At 39.2% G+C, this 20,555-nt stretch overlaps 1 protein-coding gene across 1 annotated transcript in view; it reads left to right on the top strand.

Annotated features, from left to right (window-relative positions):
• Window positions 1-19,987, top strand: part of LOC311118564 (uncharacterized protein) — a gene marked incomplete at both ends in the record, with an annotated part of 158,705 nt that extends 138,718 nt beyond the window's left edge. Inside the window, 2 exons of the mRNA XM_084193354.1 lie at window positions 19,296-19,396; window positions 19,979-19,987. Of these exons, the coding sequence (XP_084049480.1) occupies window positions 19,296-19,396; window positions 19,979-19,987 (110 nt within the window). The remainder of the gene's footprint in view (window positions 1-19,295; window positions 19,397-19,978) is intronic.
• Between the last annotated feature and the right edge of the window lie 568 nt (window positions 19,988-20,555).

Genomic DNA, 20,555 nt, shown 5'->3' with positions numbered 1-20,555 from the left:
TAAAACCTCTCGTTCTCTCAAACCAGAGAATTCGTGAACATAAAAGTTCAACCGGAAGAAACGACAGGGATTATCCAGTGACATTTTAATGACCAAAAACATCACATTTCTACCTTTTTAGATTTAGTGTCAAAGAGAAAGTCGAGATATCAGAGACGAGGTGATATAAAGAACTCTTGAGCAAAAGAGCATGTTTTGGGATTTTCACCCTCCAGACATTATTCCCTAAAGGTCTAAATGATGAAATGTCCATGCATGTTATGTTGTAAATGAGAACGTGAACTAATGCGGCCACTTCAGACTACTCCGATGTTTCTTCTTGTACTGGACCCAATGAGTTATGAAAACTTACTTGATAGGTCGATGTGCTCGTTGTGGTTTTACAGACGTGTTTTAATACGTTTTATGTACACACTTAAGTAGAATACTTATGAAAGGCACATTGTTTTATTTAGTAAAACTTGTTTATTTTCCCTCGACTTCAACCCCATTGGATGCATTGGGTGGCGCAGTGGTGCAGTGGCGCAGTGGTCTAAGGCACTGCATCGCAGTGCTAACTGTTCGAATCCAGGCTCTGTCGCAGCCGGCCGCGACCGGGAGACTCATGGGCGGCGCACAATTGGCCCAGCACCGTCCAGGGTAGGGGAGGGAATGGCCGGCAGGGATGTAGCTCAGTTGATAGAGCATGGCGTTTGCAACGCCAGGGTTGTGTGTTCGATTCCCACGGGGGGCCAGTATAAAAAAAATAAATGTATTCACTAACTGTAAGTCGCTCTGGATAAGAGCGTCTGCTAAAATGACTAAAATGTAAAAAAAAAAAAAATGAATTGAACGGATGTGGGTGGAGCAACGTCTACATAAAGGTGCAAATTCAAAACACTCACAGAAGCTCTGACGAAGGCCTCGAGGCGGATACCTAAAGATAATAAAGAGCAGTGATACTATCAGGAGCAGTGTGCGGGTTTCTTCTAGATTCTCTCTTGTCATTGCTGATTAAAATTGATGTCAATGATGAGAGTAATGTAGCTGAAAAATAAATATGTAAATGCTGGTTGATTTTTGTTTTGTACACAACAATTAAGAAATTGACAAAACTCGTAAATGGTATGAAATAAAACAAAAGTTGTTCATCAAGTATAGCAGTTTGAATTGCGTTAACACAAATGACTCGTAAATAAACCTTGTAGATGATAAAAGGCGGGAATTAACGGTGAACATTTACCGGTGATGATACAACGGGGAATTGATCAACATGAACAAACAAAAGGTGGCCTAAACAACTCACGCCACGTCACAATACATGCGCACTATTTGTCTGGAGACAGAGACTTGCCTATAGTGCGTTTTCGCCTCACACCATTCCCTCCTTCTTCTCTAGACATCTGTTTGTATTATACTCAATATGCATAGCCCGATCTTTACAAGGAATAAGCCTCGGGGGAACTTTAAAAACGTGTTCGGGTATAAAGCAGTAGTCATTTATGAAAAACAAAGGAACATTCAAAGGACAAATGCGGAACATCGAAACCATTTTTTTTTTTTTTTTACCGATTCATGTTTATTCATAAAAAGCAGAAGATAGTAAATATCATTAATCACAATGGTTAGTCTTTTCAAATTAACAGGACAACATTCTGAACGTATTCATATGACTACATTTATCCCAATTGGAAACATAACAAACAGCCGCGGGGAGAAGTCAAAAGATCCTAGAAGTCGGGCTATAAATGGTCAAATCCAGAATAAATATAAGCTAGCCGAATTGTTCATTCTTGATCTATGATCAAAATAGGCTGGGACGTGTTCGGGTTCCCTTACAGAAAAAAAAAATGCAATCAGAGAGCAGGATAACTGCAATTACTGCGTCCAAAATACCACAGTCGACTGCAGCTACAGCACTTTTACAGCAATTTCGAAAACTGCAATATTTAGTTGTAAGGGTTCGGTTTAGGCTATAGGTTATGGGGAAGAACGCAACTGCACTGAAACGAATAGCCTGATCCAATGCAATTCCCCACTCCTGGACATCAAAACTGTGTTTATAGGCATAACCTACCACTCAATTCCGGAGCATTTAAAACAACCATATTTTCTGTGGGATAATGATACTTGCACCGTGGATAATTTTTTTTTTTTTTTTTATCACCATTTATAAGCCAACAACGGGTAGCCTATGCTTTTTTTGCCATTTGCTATAACAAGGGTTAGAACTACATCGTCACACACGCCCTCAAGTTCAAGACCTGCTTTTAACCATAACACGTGAAGCCCTCCATAGAAATTGATAGCATATAGCCTAAGGAGTGCGTGGTGACAGTGATTTGTGTCTATTAAAACAGGTAAACTTGTGGTAAACTGGGGGGGAAGCGGTCAAATCGTGACATCAGTGATTTTCAGGTCAGAAAGTCGGAGATGTAGAAAGATTTCCGAATTTGAAATAAGAGTTGAACCATTGAAATAAAATTGTTCCTAGTCAGAGCTTGTTTTTTTCTGAGCGACTTTAAAGGGGAAATAAGCAATTTGCTACATCCAATTTCAAACTTTTAAATGAATGATTTATGCACCCATTGACTCTTTAAGAATATAAACGTATACATGCCTAATGAGCTTAGTTCAACTGCCATACCCCATCAGAAACCAACCTGTTTAACTCCATTGGTTTGTAAACATTGTAAACACTGTTCGCCTGAAAACATGGATAAACTAGAATTTAAAATATCATCTTGCATCCATAGCTCTGTGAATTTGAGAGTGGTTGTATTTCTCCAGCCTCAGCTTTTTACCAAAACAGTGGTGGGGTATCCGCTTTGTTATTGTTTGAACTGCAGATCCCCTGTAAAGGAAAAGTCATAACAGGGTTCATTATAACAGGGTTTATTATAGCAGGGTTTATTTTAATTATTGATAAACATGCACCTGTTTGGTAACTGACTGTTAGAACTGTTAAGGCTCCGTGGATTGATGAGGAATTGAAAAACTGTCTGGTTGAAAGAGACGGGGCAAAAGGAGTGGCTAATAAGTCTGGCTGCACATCTGACTGGTTGACTTACTGCAAATGGAGAGATTATGTCACTAAACTCAACAAAAAGAAGAATAAACTGTATTATGAAGCCAAGATCAATGATATAAAGAATGATGGAAAACAGATTTGGAGCACTTTAACTGAAATATGGGTAGAATGACATTCAACTCCACCTTTCATCGAATCAGATGGCTTATTCATCACAAAACCATTTGACGTTGCCAATTATTTTAATTATTACTTAATTGGCAAAGTGGGCAAACTTAGGCAGGAAATGCCAACAATGATCAGTGAGCCATCGTATTCATGCATAAAAAAACAAATAATGAAAGAAAATCATTGAAAGTTTGAATTTTGTAAAGTTAGTGTGGGAGAGGTGGAAAAAGTATTGTTATCGATCAATAATGACAAACCTCCTGGCATTGACAACTTAAATGGAAAGCTACTGAGTCTTTCAGGTGATGCTTCTTCCCACTCCAGTCAGCAGATGGCGATGTGAGTCTTTCAGGTGATGCTTCTTGCGTGACGTATATTCTAGTGGACGGGACGGGAGGCTTTTTCAAAAACAACAATTCAGCCGCCTTGGTAGCTTGCTAGCCAACATAAAACCACAATATTGAAGCTCTTTAGACCATTTTTGTGTATATTAACATCAGTGTTTTAAACACACTGTCTGTGTATTTAACAGTTACTCCATTTGATTTCACATTTACGTTATTAGCTATCTGGCTAAGTAACACTAGGCTAATGCTAACTAGCTAGATAACATCCCCGACCATGAGCTCACTAAGCTACTCTCCTCCTGCTAAAGAAGAGGAGGTCTGCTGGACAGAGAAAGACGTTACAGTGAAAGAAGAGGAGGAAGAGGAGGCTGTCACAGTTAAAACAGAAGTAGATGGTGAAGCTGTTACCGTGAAAGAAGAGGAAGAAGTTACAGTGAAAGAAGAGGAAGGAGGTTTCAGAGTGAAAGAGGAGGAGGCCGTTTTTGGAATGAAGGAGGAGGGGGAGATTACTGTCACATTGGAGGAAGAAGAGGAGACTGGAGAGCTGATTAACACCAGTAAGTAGTATTTTAAAAACAGTGGCACAAACTCTGTAGTTGTTGAACTATTGAACTAATGTGTCGTCTTAAAGACTGCGGTCAAGTGATCCGTCATTCGCAAAACGTGGTCAAGCCACCCACCCTTCTGTTTCCGCCTGAATTTTCTTACCGAATAGATACCACTTAACTGTACCGCGTGTTTTCTGGGAGGGAAACTGAGTCGGATGCTCTCTAATGCTCCGACAGAAACGATAGCTACAAATCATTCTAAAAATGACTTTGATATCACGGGTAGAGTGAGGCTGCAGAGGTTGCAGTAGCCCAACGTTGGTGCTGTTTAGGAAATGTTAAATTGTCAAAGCAAGTTGTGTTTACGGTCATGATACACACACAGGAAGATCTAAATGCGCTTGATATGTTTTTAGTATATAATTAATCCAGTGTGATGACCGTTGCTTACCATACGATCTCCATATTATGCCAACTTAAAATATGGGTTAATATAATTACTTATTCTATATTACAGTTAACTTTGAAGTAAAATTGGATGGTAAACATTTAGTCATGTCTGCCACTAGTCCGTCACTAATCCATGTTCATTAACATGGCGTTATGCTGGCTTCAACATGGGGGAACACTAGTTTACTGCACAGTGCATTAGGAAAGGATTCAGACCCCTTAACTTTCTACACATTTTGTTACGTTGAAGCCTTATTCTAAAATGGATTAGATCGTTTTTTCCCCTCATCAATCTACACACAATACCCCATAATGACAAACTGTTTTTGCTAATTTATAAAGAAAAATACTGAAATATCACATTTACATAAGTATTCAGACCCTTTACTCAGTACGTTGTTGAAGTACCTTTGGCAGTGACTACAGCCTCGAGTCTTCTTGGCTATGACGCTACAAGCTTGGCACACCTGTATTTGGGGGGTTTCTCCCATTCTTCTCTGCAGATCCTCTCAAGCTCTGTCAGGTTGGATGGGGAGCGTCGCTGTATGGCTATTTTCAGGTTTCTCCAGAGATGTTCGATCAGGTTCAAGTCCGGGCTCAGGCTGGGCCACTCAAGGACATTCAGAGACTTGTCCCGTTTTCACTCCTGCGTTGTCTTGGCTGTGTGCTTAGGGTCGTTGTCCTGTTGGAAGGTGAACATTTGCACCAGTCTGAGGTCCTGAGCGCTCTGGAGCAGGTTTTCATCAAGGATCTCTCTGTACTTTGCTCCGTTCATGTTTCCCTCGATCCTGACAAGTCTCCCAGTCCCTGCCTCTGAAAAACATCCCCACAGCACGATGCTGCGACAACAATGCTTCACCGTAGGGATGGTGCCAGGTTTCCTCCAAAAAATCTTGTTTCTCATGGTCTGAGTCTTTAGGTGCCTTTTGGCAAGCTCCAAGCGGGCTGTCATGTGCCTTTTACTGAGGAGTGGCTTCCGTCTGGCCACTCTACCATAAAGGCCTGATTGGTGGAGTGCTGTAGTGATGGTTGTCCTTCTGGAAGGTTATCCCATCTCCACAGAGGATCTCTGGAGCTCTGTCAGAGTGACCATCAGGTTCTTGGTCACCTCCCTGACCAACCCCTTCTCCCCCGAATGCTCAGTTTGGCTGGGCTGCCAGCTCTAGGAAGAGTCTTTTGGTGGTTCCAAACTTTTTCCATTTAAGAATGATGGAAGCCACTGTGTTCTTGGGGAACTTCAATGCTGCAGACATTTTTTGGTACCCTTCCCCAGATCTGTGCCTCGACACAATCCTGTCTCGAAGCTCTACGGACAACTCCTTCGACCTCATGGCTGTGCTTTTGCACTGACATGCACTGTCAACTGTGGGACCTTATGTAGACAGGTGTGTGCCTTTCCAAGTCATGTCCAATCAATTGAATTTACCGCAGGTGGACTCCAATCAAGTTGTAGAAACATCTCAAGAATGATCAATGGAAACAGGATGCACCTGAGCTCAATTTGGAGTCTCATAGCAAAAAAAAAGTCAAGGGGTCTGAATACTTTCCGAATGCTCTGTAGACAGAGCTAAGAGTCTCACCAAAGCAGTGCAAAATATCCGGTTAGAAATGATTATTTTCTCTCTTGAACATTGGATGATCTGGGCCAGTAGCTGAAGTGTATTTTTATAGCGGACACTCCGGTGTCTTATTGCCCACATGTTCTATCCTCTCTATTTGATATGAATATGACTTGGCCCATTAAGACACTCAGGTTAATGCAGGTTAGATTTCCTCTCTATTTGATATGAATATGACTTGGCCCATTAAGACACTCAGGTTAATGCAGGTTAGATTTCCTCTCTATTTGATATGAATATGACTTGGCCCATTAAGACACTCAGGTTAATGCAGGTTAGATTTCCTCTCTATTTGATATGAATATGACTTGGCCCATTAAGACACTCAGGTTAATGCAGGTTAGATTTCCTCTCTATTTGATATGAATATGACTTGGCCCATTAAGACACTCAGGTTAATGCAGGTTAGATTTCCTCTCTATTTGATATGAATATGACTTGGCCCATTAAGACACTCAGGTTAATGCAGGTTAGATTTCCTCTCTATTTGATATGAATATGACTTGGCCCATTAAGACACTCAGGTTAATGCAGGTTAGATTTCCTCTCTATTTGATATGAATATGACTTGGCCCATTAAAGACACTCAGGTTAATGCAGGTTAGATTTCCTCTCTATTTGATATGAATATGACTTGGCCCATTAAGACACTCAGGTTAATGCAGGTTAGATTTCCTCTCTATTTGATATGAAAATGACTTGGCCCATTAAGACACTCAGGTTAATGCAGGTTAGATTTCTCGTGCCGCGCTATTTCATGATCAAACAATGAATTAATCTAACCGAGTTCTAGGCTATATCATAACGTTAGAAGTTATTTTTCTATAACCTAAAACATGGGATACCTAAAGTAATAATGAGACAGAGAAGGAACAATAGCAAGATATAAAAATCACATGAGAAATTCTAACAAACCGTACAGTTCAGCAAAGCATTATATAGACAGAAATGATTGCATGCATGCAAGGCCCATTGCGAACCAAACGACGAAAAACCTAATCCTACTCAAATAAAACCTAATCCTACTTTAAATATCATAAAAGCATTAAGACAAATTCAAGTTATGAAGAGTAGCTTTAGAGAGAAATGTTCAAGATGATACAATGTTTTACAAAAACTTTTCCTAAAAACCTTATGGATGTTACATTGCCTATCCCAGTGATCCCCCTATCTTTACAAGACTGTCGAACACGCAAACAAAACCCAAGACTCTTCAATATGGTCTTCATTGCTTCATTAACATCTGATCTTCATAACTAATACTGGGAGACAGCTGTAAGTGGAAGAACCAGCTCTGTAAGCCCTTTGTAAAAGCTTTGAAATATGATTGAATGAAAAGCCTTTTTCTAGACTTAGCTTCCTACTCTGTAATTCTCAGGACATTTAATCCATACCAAGGCCTCCTTTAATACTCCATAATGTTTCATCATTAGATGCTACAGTCCTCCTTTAAGACTCCATAATGTTTCATCATTAGATGCTACAGTCCTCCTTTAATACTCCATAATGTTTCATCATTAGATGCTACAGTCCTCCTTTAAGACTCCATAATGTTTCATCATTAGATGCTACAGTCCTCCTTTAATACTCCATAATGTTTCATCATTAGATGCTACAGTCTTCCTTTAAGACTCCATAATGTTTCATCATTAGATGCTACAGTCCTCCTGTAAGACTCCATAATGTTTCATCATTAGATGCTACAGTCCTCCTTTAAGACTCCACAATGTTTCATCTGTAGGTGAAGCCTCCTTTAAGACTCCATAATGTTTCATCTGTAGGTGAAGCCTCCTTTAAGACTCCATAATGTTTCATCTGAAGGTGAAGCCTCCTTTAAGACTCCATAATGTTTCATCTGTAGCTGAAGCCTCTTTTAAGACTCCATAATGTTTCATCTGTAGGTGAAGCCTCCTTTAAGACTCCACAATGTTTCATCTGTAGGTGAAGCCACCTTTAAGACTCCATAATGTTTCATCTGTAGGTGAAGCCTCCTTTAAGACTCCATAATGTTTCATCTGTAGGTGAAGCCTCCTTTAAAGACTCCATAATGTTTCATCTGTAGGTGCTACAAAAGCAAAAAAGATTGAAAGATGATAATTGGTTTCATATTAATTGTATGAGTATGTAATTTCCCAAATGTTTTGTGGATACAATATACAGGTAACACTTGAGTCAATGAGGGATACAACATATATTGAAAGCAGCTTCCACACAGCTGTGGTTCCTGAGATAATTAAGCAATTAACATCCAGTCATGCTTAGGGTCATGTATAAAAATGCCCAGTTGACCATTATCTTGGCTACCATGGCTATAAGAAGAGATCTCAGAGACTTTGAAAGAGGTGTCTCAAAGGAGCGTAGGGGGTTTAAAGGGAGTTTGTGTCTCAGTCACTGGATCTCAACCCAATTTAACCCTTATGGGAGATTCTGGAGCGGCGCCTGAGACCGCGTTTTCCAGCGTTTTTTTTCTTTATGCTGGGGTTTCCTTTATTTTTGGCAGTTACGACGCTTTATGTTGGGGTTTCCTTTATTTTGGCAGTTACAACACTTTATGTTGGGGATTCCTTTATTTTGGTAGTTACGACGCTTTGTGTTGGGGATTCCTTTATTTTGGCAGGTATGACACTTTGTGTTGGGGATTCCTTTATCTTGGCAGGTATGACACTTTGTGTTGGGGATTCCTTTATTTTGGCAGGTATGACACTTTGTGTTGGGGATTCCTTTATCTTGGCAGGTATGACACTTTGTGTTGGGGATTCCTTTATTTTGGCAGGTATGACACTTTGTGTTGGGGATTCCTTACAGAGTCTGATTAACTTGTGGAAACCATTTTTCTGTCTCTGTTTGTAGCATGAATAAAGTTAGATGTATGGCGAGCCAGCGCTAACTAGCGTTAGTGAAATGACTGGACGTCTACAGGTATTCTATGCTACTGTTACATTTACATTTACGTCATTTAGCAGACGCTCTTATCCAGAGCGACTTACAAATTGGTGCATTCACCCTATAGCCAGTGAGATAACCACTTTACAAAATGTTATATTATTTTATTTTATTTTATTAATTTTTTTGGGAGGTGGGGTAGTAGAAGGATTACTTTATCCTATCCCAGGTATTCCTTAAAGAGGTGGGGTTTCAAATGTCTCCGGAAGGTGGTGAGTGACTCCGCTGTCCTGGCGTCGTGAGGGAGCTTGTTCCACCATTGGGGTGCCAGAGCAGCGAACAGTTTTGACTGGGCTGTTACTTGTAGACTTCTAGTCTTTGCGCTAACACTAGGTACCAGAATTTCGCAGTATCTGTAAGATGTTTACCATCATAGAGTGGGCCTCCCAACAAAACATTATTAACAGTGGATCAAATGCAGCCTATGACATTGATTGAAATACTGTAGTCCTCAATATCTGTTATTCTAGTGCTCTGCTCAGCCTAAAAACATGATACCATGAGAGCAAGATTCTAGTTGGAGCTCTACATCTTTTATTTTTCAAATTACACCAAGATTCTTTTAAATGAGACATTCTTTTGTAAACTGGCCTCTGGTTTTTGAGGGATCTGATTTGGATTCAACCTCCTAGCAAGAGAGTTGTGGAGGTTTCATTCAGGTCTCTATTTAAATAAACACTGTCTTTGGCAGGAGAAAGACCAGACTCAGAGGAAGCAGAGACGTCCAAACCAGCAAGACGACACCACTGCTCCCACTGTGGAAAGGTTTTTAACCAGTTAGGGGACCTGAAACGACATGAGAGAATACACACAGGAGAGAAGCCTCATCACTGCTCCCAGTGTGGAAAGAGTTTTGCCTGGTTAGCTAACCTGAGAAGACATGAGATGACGCATACAGGAGAGAAGCCTCATCACTGCTCTCAGTGTGGAAAGAGTTTTAACCGATTATGTCACCTGAGAAGACATGAGAATACACACAGGACATAAGGATGTAGGCTGCTGAACTGTAGGACATAGGACAGATGTAGGCTGAACAGTAGGACATAGGACAGATGTAGGCTGAACAGTAGGACATAGGACAGATGTAGGCTGAACAGTAGGACATAGGACAGATGTAGGATAATGAACAGTAGGACATAGGACAGATGTAGGTCCAATACATGGTGGATCAGTAGGCCGTAGAGACTCTGAATGTGTCTTGTGTATTGACTTTCCAGTGTTTTCCGTACTGCACGTATTATAGTGGATTGGGTTTGTGGATTTGTTTGCTGGGTGCGTGTTTTGGTTTTTGCTCTAGCACAACTTATTCAGTTAACCAACTCATCATCAAGCTTTTCTGATTTGAATGGGCTGTGTAGTGTTAGAGGACCTGAGATGACATGAGAGAATACAGAGGCTTTGTTCTGACTGTTGTTTTGGACTGACAACTGTTCTGATTATTCTATTTTCCTTTAAGTTGTTGAAATGTTCCGTATTGACTGACCTTCATGTCTTAAAGTAATGATGGACTTGTCATTTCTCTTTGCTTATTTGAGCTGTTCTTGCCAAAGTATGGACTTGGTCTTTTACCAAATAGGGCTATCTTCTGTATATCCCCCCTTACCTTGTCACAACAAAACTGATTGGCTGAAACGCATTAAGAAGGAAAGAAATTCCACAAATGAACTTTTAAGAAGGCACTCCTGTTAATTGAAATGCATTCCAGGTGACTACCTCATGAAGCTGGTTGAGAGAATGCCAAGAGTGTGCAAAGCTGTCATCAAGGCAAAGGGTGGCTACTTTGAAGAATCTCAAATATATTTTGATTTAACACTGTTGGTTAATACATTATTCCATATATGTTATTTCATAGTTTTGATGTCTTCACTATTATTCTACAATGTAGAAAATAGTAAAAATAAAGAAAAACCCTTGAATGAGTAGGTGTTCTAAAACTTTTGACTGGTACTGTATATGAAAATGTTCTAAAATGTTTGCCCGGTAGTGTGTATATGTATATGTATATATATATATATATATATATATATATATATATATATATATATATATATATATATATATATATATATATATAGTGAGGGAAAAAAGTATTTGATCCCCTGTTGATTCAATCAATTTATAACATTTTTTACATGTGTTTTGCTGGATTTTTGTTGTTATTTTGTCTCTCACTGTTCAAATAAACCTACCATTGAAATTATAGACTGATCATGTCTTTTTCAGTGGGCAAACGTACAAAATCAGCAGGGGATCAAATACTTTTTTCCCTCACTGTATATATATATATATATAAGTATTTGATCCCCTGCTGATTTTGTACGTTTGCCCACTGAAAAAGACATGATCAGTCTATAATTTCAATGGTAGGTTTATTTGAACAGTATATATATATATACACAGTTGAAGTCAGAAGTTTAAATACACTTAGGTTGGAGTCATTAAAACTCGTTTTTCAACCACTCCACAAATTTCTTGTTAACAAACTATAGTTTTGGCAAGTTGGTTAGGACATCTACTTTGTGCATGACACAAGTAATTTTTCCAACAATTGTTTACAGACAGATTATTTCACCTATAATTCATTTGTATCACAATTCCAGTGGGTCAGAAGTTTACATACACTAAGTTGACTGTGCCTTTAAACAGCTTGGAAAATTCCTGATATGCTAATTGACATAATTTGAGTCAATTGGAGATGTACCTGTGGATGTATTTCAAGGTCTACCTTCAAACTAAGTGCCTCTTTGCTTGACATCATGGGAAAATGAAAAGAAATCAGCCAAGACCTCAGAAAATAAATGGTAGACCTCCACAAGTCTGGTTCATCCTTGGGAGCAATTTCCAAATGCCTGAAGGTACCACATTCGTCTCTACAAACAATAGTACACAAGTATAAACACCATGGGACCACGCAGCCGTCATTCCGCTCAGGAAGGAGATGCGTTCTGTCTCCTAGAGATGAACGTACTTTGGTGCGAAAAGTGCAAATTAATCCCAGAACAACAGCAAATGACCTTGTGAAGATGCTGGAGGAAAAGGGTACAAAAGTATCTATATCCACAGTAAAACGAGTCCTATATCAACATAACCTGAAAGGCCGCTCAGCAAGGAAGAAGCCACTGCTCCAAAACCGCCATAAAAATGCCAGACTACGGTTTGCAACTGCACGTGGGGACAAAAATCGTACTTTTTGGAGAAATGTCCTCTGGTCTGATGAAACAAAAATAGAACTGTTTGGCCATAATGACCATCGTTATTTTTGGAGGAAAATGGGCCTGCAAGCCGAAGAACACCATCCCAACCGTGAAACACGGGGGTGGCAGCATCATGCTGTGGGGGTGCTTTGCTGCAGGAGGGACTGGTGCACTTCACAAAACAGATGGTATCATGAGGAAGGAAAATTATGTGGATATATTGAAGCAACATCTCAAGACATCAGTAAGGAAGTTAAAGATTGGTCACAAATGGTTCTTCCAAATGGACAATGACCCCAAGCATACTTCCAAAGTTGTTGCAAAATGGCTTAAGGACAACAAAATCAAGGTATTGGAGTGGCCATCACAAAACCCTGACCTCAATCCTATAGAAAATGTGTGGGCAGAATTGAAAAAGCGTTTGCGAGCAAGGAGCCCTACAAACCTGACTCAGTTACACCAGCTTTGTCATGAGGAATGGGCCAAAATTCACCCAACTTATTGTGGGAAGCTTGTGGAAGGCTACCCGAAACGTTTGACCCAAGTTAAACCATTTTAAAGGCAATGCTACCAAATACTAATTGAGTGTATATAAACGTCTGACCACTGGGAATATGATGACATAAACAAAAGCTGAAATAAATCACTCTCTCTACTATTATCATCCATCCATCCATTGATTCTTGAAGAATATAACTTCTAAATGCCTCATGAGTTCAACTGTTACACTCCATGAGAACCCAAAATGTAAGCTTGTTTTTCTCCAATGTTTGTAAACATTGTAAATGTAAACAAACACTATATAGCCTCATAACATGTTTAAAACTATAATGTTGATATCATGGATGGTTAGTCCTTGCATCCATAGCTCTGTCTATTCATCTTACATTACATTTCTCCCATCCCTCAGCTGTTTACCAAAACAGAGGCAGGGTCGACCGTTTTGTTATTGTTTCATCTGTGGATTTTGCCCTTTAAACAGCTGCATATTATCAAGATATCAAAGTGTCCCCAACACAAAAGTAAACAATAGGCCTGTAGTAAATGCAGCATTTCGTCTTTCACATGTAAATAGTACTTTTTCAGTAGTGCTCAAAAGCATGCAGCGTTCTAAGGCGTCACCACAGATCCTGGTTCGATCCCAGCCGGGTTAAGCCAGCATTGTGTCAAGAAAAGTAGTGCGGCTCTCGACCTTTGCCTCTCCCGAGTCCGTACAGGAGTTGCAGCGATGGGACAACACTGTAACTACCAATTGGGGAGTAAAAAGGTGTACAAAAATAATGAATAATAATAATCTTTAACATTGATTTATCCTGCAATAGATGTTGTTCAATTGGGAACATACATTTTTGTCTTCTACTAATGCATTAAGGGGAGTAATCTAAAAGTAACGGAATGTAATAAGATTACTTTACTGATTACAATTTTTGACAGGTAACTAGCAACTGTAACGGATTACATTTAGAAAGTAACCCTGCCAAGGTTATTTTAAATGAGAATTGTTTTGTAAACTGGCCTCGGGTTTTTGAGGGATCTGAATTGGATTAAACCTCCTAGCAAGAGAGTTGTGGAGGTTTCATTCAGGTCTCTGTTTAAATAAATGCTCTGTCTTTGGCAGGAGAAAGACCAGATTCAGAGGAACCAGAGACGTCCAAACCAGCAAGACGATTCCACTGCACCCACTGTGGAAAAGGTTTTAATCAGTTAAGGGACCTGAAACGACATGAGAGAATACACACAGGGGAGAAGCCTTTCCAATGCGCCCAGTGTGGAAAGAGTTTTTCCTTGTTAGCGAGCCTGAAAATACATGAGAGGACACACTCAGGGGAAAAGCCTCATCACTGCTCCCAGTGTGGAAAGAGTTTTACCCAGTTAGGACACCTGAAAGTGCATGAGAGAATACACACAGGGGAAAAGCCTCATCACTGCTCCCAGTGTGGAAAGAGTTTTAACCGGAAAGAATACCTGAAAGAGCATGAGAGAATACACACAGGGGAGAAGCGACAAAAGACATACCGCTGCTCCCACTGTGGAAAGGGTTTTAACCAGTTAGGGGACCTCAAACGACATGAGACAATACACACAGGGGAGAAGCCTCATCACTGCTCCCAGTGTGGTAAGGGTTTTAACCAGTTAAGGGACCTGAAACGACATGAGAGAATACACACAGGGGAGAAGCCTTTCCAATGCTCCCAGTGTAGAAAGAGTTTTACCCAGTTAGGGAGCCTAAAAATACATGAGAGGACACACACAGGAGAGAAGCCTCATCACTGCTCCCAGTGTAGAAAGAGTTTTAACCGGAAAGAATACCTGAAAGTGCATGAGAGAATACACACAGGGGAGAAATGCTACCACTGCTCCCAATGTGAAAAGAGTTTTGCCTGGTTAGGGTACCTGAAAATACATGAGAGAATACACACAGGAGAGAAGCCTCATCACTGCTCCCGGTGTGGAAAGAGTTTTACCCAGTTAGGTAACCTGAAACAGCATGAGAGAATACACACAGGGGAGAAGCCGTACCACTGCTCCCAATGTGAAAAGAGTTTTGCCTGGTTAGGTCACATGAGAAGACATGAGAGGACGCACACAGGAGATAAGGATGTAGGCTGCTGAACAGTAGGACATAGGACAGATGTAGACTGACCAGTAGGACATAGGAGAGATGTAGGTCCAATACATGGTGGATCAGTAGGCCGTAGAGACTCTGAATGTGTCTTGTGTATTGACTTTCCAGTGTTTTCCGTACTGAAGTAGAGTGATGAAGTAGAGTGATGGACTGCTGCATCAGATGACCTGGCCTCCACAATCACCCGACCTGAACCTCAATTGAGATGGTTTGGGATGAGTTGGACCACAGAGTGAAGGAAACAAAGCCAACAAGTGCTCAGCATATGTGGGAACTCCTTCAAGACTGTTGGAAAATAATTCCTCATGTAGCTGGTTGAGAGAATACCAAGATTTCATCAAGGCAAAGGGTGGCCATTTTGAAGAATGTAAATATAAAATATATATTGATTTGTTTAACGCTTTTTGGTTACTACATGATTCCATATGTGTTTTTTCATAGTTTTGATGTCTTCACCATTATTCAACAATGTATAAAATAGTAAAAATAAAGAAAAACCCTTGAATGAGTAGGTGTGTCCAAACATTGACTGGTACTGTACATCTACATGATGTATCGTTACACAAGGTAGGCGCAGTATAGACCCAACTGCATATCTTGATATTGTTGTAACCTTATGTTTAAAATACTCACTCATTAAAAAATCTGTTCTGATCAACACATGATTCTCTTTGTACTTTTACATATCATTTTATTCTTTAATAAAATACATGAAAAACTAAAGTTTTGTTTGAAAATAAAATAAAGATTTTACCTAAATTCTTTACTTTTGGGCAATTTACAATATTGATTGAGGAACACCCTGAAGGTTTGTTTGCGGACCACCATTATACCATAGAAAAAGATGCTTCTTCAACAACAACAACAACAAAGCTACTGATTCAACCACCTCGGTAGCTTGCTAGCTAATATAAAACCGAAACATTGGAGTTCTTTTAGAACATTTTGGATATATTAATCTGAGTGTTTTGAACACAATTCTGTTTATGTATCTACTAGTTAATTTGAACTTAATTTCATTGTTCTATTTGTTGAGATTGATACTCAGCCTAGCACTAATGCTAATCGCTGATGCTAGTCACTAATTAGCTAACATCCCCCAACCATGAACTTAGCTACTCCCCTGCTAAAGAAGAGGAGGATATTACAGTGAAAGAAGAGGAAGAACATTTTAGAGAGGAAGAGGATGCTATCTCAATAAAAGGTGAAGGAGGAAGAGGAAGGAGAGGAGGAGGAGACTGAACACGACACCAGTGAGTATAGCTGCTCTTGTCAAAATAAAAGCATGGCATGTGTGCACAAAAAAAAGGAAGAACTTGTGGGGGACTTTTATTTTGACATGAGGTAAGCAGAGAAAGTGAGTATGGAACAGACTGTTTAATAGATAGATATTCTGTCTCATTCCTCCCGTTTTAAGTACCAACAGTCCAGCCCACCGGTACAGTATAGTACAGCACAGCAATGTTTCTGAAACTTACAGAAGGAAAAAAACTCATCAGAAACTAAGTGTTGATATCAGTTGTAAAATAACTCATCAGAAACTAAGTGTTGATATTAGTTCTAAAATAACTCATCAGAAACTAAGTGTTGATATCAGTTGTAAAATAACTCATCAGAAACTACATTGAAGTGCTGATATCAGTTGTAAAATAACTCATCAGAAACTAAGTGTTGATATTAGTTGTAAAAAAACTCATCAGAAACAAAGTGCTGATATCAATTGTAAAATAACTCATCAGAAACTAAGCGTTGATATTAGTTGTAAAATAACTCATCAGAAACTAAGTGTTGATATCAGTTGTAAAATAACTCATCAGAAACTAAGCGTTGATATTAGTTGTAAAATAACTCATCAGAAACTAAGTGTTGATATCAGTTGTAAAATAACTCATCAGAAACTACATTGAAGTGCTGATATCAGTTGTAAAATAACTCATCAGAAACTAAGTGTTGATATTAGTTGTAAAAAAACTCATCAGAAACTAGGTGTTGATATCAGTTGTAAAATAACTCATCAGAAACTAAGCGTTGATATTAGTTGTAAAATAACTCATCAGAAACTAAGCGTTGATATTAGTTCTAAAATAACTCATCAGAAACTAAGTGTTGATATCAGTTGTAAAATAACTCATCAGAAACTAAGTGTTGATATTAGTTGTAAAATAACTCATCAGAAACTAAGTGTTGATATTAGTTGTAAAAAAACTCATCAGAAACTAAGTGTTGATATCAGTTGTAAAATAACTCATCAGAAACTAAGCGTTGATATTAGTTGTAAAATAACTCATCAGAAACAAAGTGTTGATATCAGTTGTAAAAAAACTCATCAGAAACAAAGTGCTGATATCAGTTGTAAAATAACTCATCAGAAACTAAGTGTTGATATCAGTTGTAAAATAACTCATCAGAAACTAAGTGTTGATATCAGTTGTAAAATAACTCATCAGAAACTAAGTGTTCATTTGTTTTTTAAATCTCAATGGTTTTATTAGGTCCTTAATATTTAGCTATAAGGTATAGGGAGGTGGGGCACGTAGCCCTTCCCTGCAGTCAAATGTCCAAATCGCTCTCTGGTGGCCTCAAGGGTGGAATGTTATTAATATTTTTCAGAATTTCATAATTCATAAAATCCTACGAATGCAACTCTGAAAATCTGGTATTTCTATGTTAAACAGTTTTGTTATACAGTATTTCAGTGTTCTGTGATGTATATGAAGTGTAATATCGGGACGCAAACTCAAAATGTAATACATTCCAACTCTATATCTGACATGGTACAGGTGTCTAATGTAATACATTTCAACTCTATATCTGACATGGTACAGGTGTCTAATGTAATACATTTCAACTCTATATCTGACATGGTACAGGTGTCTAATGTAATACATTTCAACTCTATATCTGACATGGTACAGGTGTCTAATGTAATACATTCCAACTCTATATCTGACATGGTCTAGGTGTCTAATGTAATACATTCCAACTCTATATCTGACATGGTCCAGGTGTCTAATGTAATACATTCCAACTCTATATCTGACATGGTCCAGGTGTCTAATGTAATACATTCCAACTCTATATCTGACATGGTCCAGGTGTCTAATGTAATACATTCCAACTCTATATCTGACATGGTCCAGGTGTCTAATGTAATACATTCCAACTCTATATCTGACATGGTACAGGTGTCTAATGTAATACATTCCAACTCTATATCTGACATGGTACAGGTGTCTAATGTAATACATTCCAACTCTATATCTGACATGGTACAGGTGTCTAATGTAATACATTCCAACTCTATATCTGACATGGTCCAGGTGTCTAATGTAATACATTCCAACTCTATATCTGACATGGAACAGGTGTCTAATGTAATACATTCCAACTCTATATCTGACATGGTACAGGTGTCTAATGTAATACATTCCAACTCTATATCTGACATGGTACAGGTGTCTAATGTAATACATTCCAACTCTATATCTGACATGGTACAGGTGTCTAATGTAATACATTCCAACTCTATATCTGACATGGTACAGGTGTCTAATGTAATACATTCCAACTCTATATCTGACATGGTACAGGTGTCTAATGTAATACATTCCAACTCTATATCTGACATGGTACAGGTGTCTAATGTAATACATTCCAACTCTATATCTGACATGGTCCAGGTGTCTAATGTAATACATTCCAACTCTATATCTGACATGGTACAGGTGTCTTCTTTTTTTTTTTTTAAGCCCATAACAATGTGTGGGAGGTGTGTTTCAAAGCAGATTTGTTTAAGACTACCAAGAATGTGTGACCCTGATTTAGCCCCACTGCAGTAAAAGGTTAACCCTAATGCAGTGTAGTGTTGCTAGGGCAACAACCAACACGTGCTTTGGGGTCCCGAGGACCGAATCTGGGAAACCCTTCCCTAATGGCTCCTGTAAGTCGCTCTGGATAAGAGCGTCTGCTGAATGACTCAAATGTAAATGTAAAGAGTTACACAGACTAATCTGAAAATCTCTATGATGCCACGTCATACAGTATATGCTATATTATTACAACCCCACCCCTGTCTGATTTCATGACATTTGGGTGAAATCTTGGCTTTCATTTTCTTTTCAAAATGATGAAGGGGACAGAATCAAAGACAGCGAAGGATCATTTGGATCTGGATTAAACAATCTAAAACACTGACCTCAGGTTATTGAGGGATCTAGTTTGGATTAAACCTCAGAGGAAGACAGTTTTACCACGTGGAGGGTTCATTCAGGGTCGTGTTTATTAAGTGCACAACATAGCAAAATGTTTCACAGCTCAAAATGAAAAAATATATAAAAATGTATATGATCCTAGTCTCTGTTTAACTAGATACGCTGTTTGTCTTTGGCAGACTCTCACTCTCACATCGGTAAGAGTCCTTCAGGGGAACCAGAGATGCCCAAACCAGTGAGACCACACCAGTGTTCCCACTGTGGAAAGAGTTTTAAGTGGGTATGTTACCTGAAAGAGCATGAAAGAATACCCACAGGAGAAAAGCCATTCCAATGTTCCCAGTGTGGAAAGGGTTTTACCTGGGTAGGGAACCTGAAAACGCATTTGAGAACACACACAGGGGAGAAGCCTTTCCAATGCTCTCAGTGTGGAAAGGGAATTTATTCAGTCATCGCATCTGAATGATCATAAGAGAATACACACTGGAGAACGGCCATTCCAATGCTCACAGTGTGGAAAGGGTTTTACCTTGGAAGGGATCCTGAAAACACATGAGAGGACACAAACAGGAAAGAAGCCTTTCCAATGCTCTCAGTGTAAAAATAGTTTTAGCAAGTTAGGGAACCTGAAAAGGCATGATAGGACACACACAGGAGAAAAACCTTTCAATGTTCCCAGTGTGGAAAGAGTTTTACAGAGTTAGGGAGCATGAAAAGACATGAGATAATACACAAGGGAACCACTACTGCCGATGTGAAATGAGATTTTCCTCATCATGGTGCCTAAAATCACATGAGAGGACACACTCAGGAGAGAAGCTTTTCCAATGCTCCCAGTGTGTAAAGTGTTTTACCCGGTTAGGGACTCTGAAAATACATCAGAGAATACACTTTGGAGTGAAGCTTTACCACTGCTCCCACTGTGGATTTAAATTGACCTGGTCAAGGCAACTAAAAGAGCATGAAAGAATCCACACCTAAGAGAAACGTTATCAATGTTCCCAGTGTGGAAAGATATTTACCCAGTTAGGGAAAGACCATGTGGTAACACACACATGGACGATGCCTTACCACTGCTCCCAGTGTGGAAAGAGGTATATCAATAATAATAATATAAGGCAATTAGCAGTCACTTTTATCCAAAGCGACTTACAGTCATGCATGCATACATTGTACATATGGATGGTCCCGGGAATCAAACCCACTACCCTGGCGTTACAAGCGCCAGTATGAAAAATTTATGGACTCACCGAATCTGGGAAACCCTGCCCTAATGGCTCCTGTAAGTCGCCCTGGATAAGAGCGTCTGGTAAATGACTAAAATTTAAAAATTTAAAAAAATCTGAATAGAAGAAAATTGTATAAGGAAGCTAACTAGAAGATACTGTGTATCCATGAAAACCGGATGTTTCCGGTTTCTTCCGATAAGAAGTGAGGAA

Source organism: Coregonus lavaretus (genome assembly GCF_964263955.1).
Source record: "Coregonus lavaretus genome assembly, contig: HAP1_SCAFFOLD_299, whole genome shotgun sequence".
Taxonomy (NCBI): Eukaryota; Metazoa; Chordata; class Actinopteri; order Salmoniformes; family Salmonidae; genus Coregonus; species Coregonus lavaretus.
The sequence above is the reverse complement of the archived record's forward strand: the minus strand, read 5'-3'. Positions and strand labels throughout refer to the sequence as shown.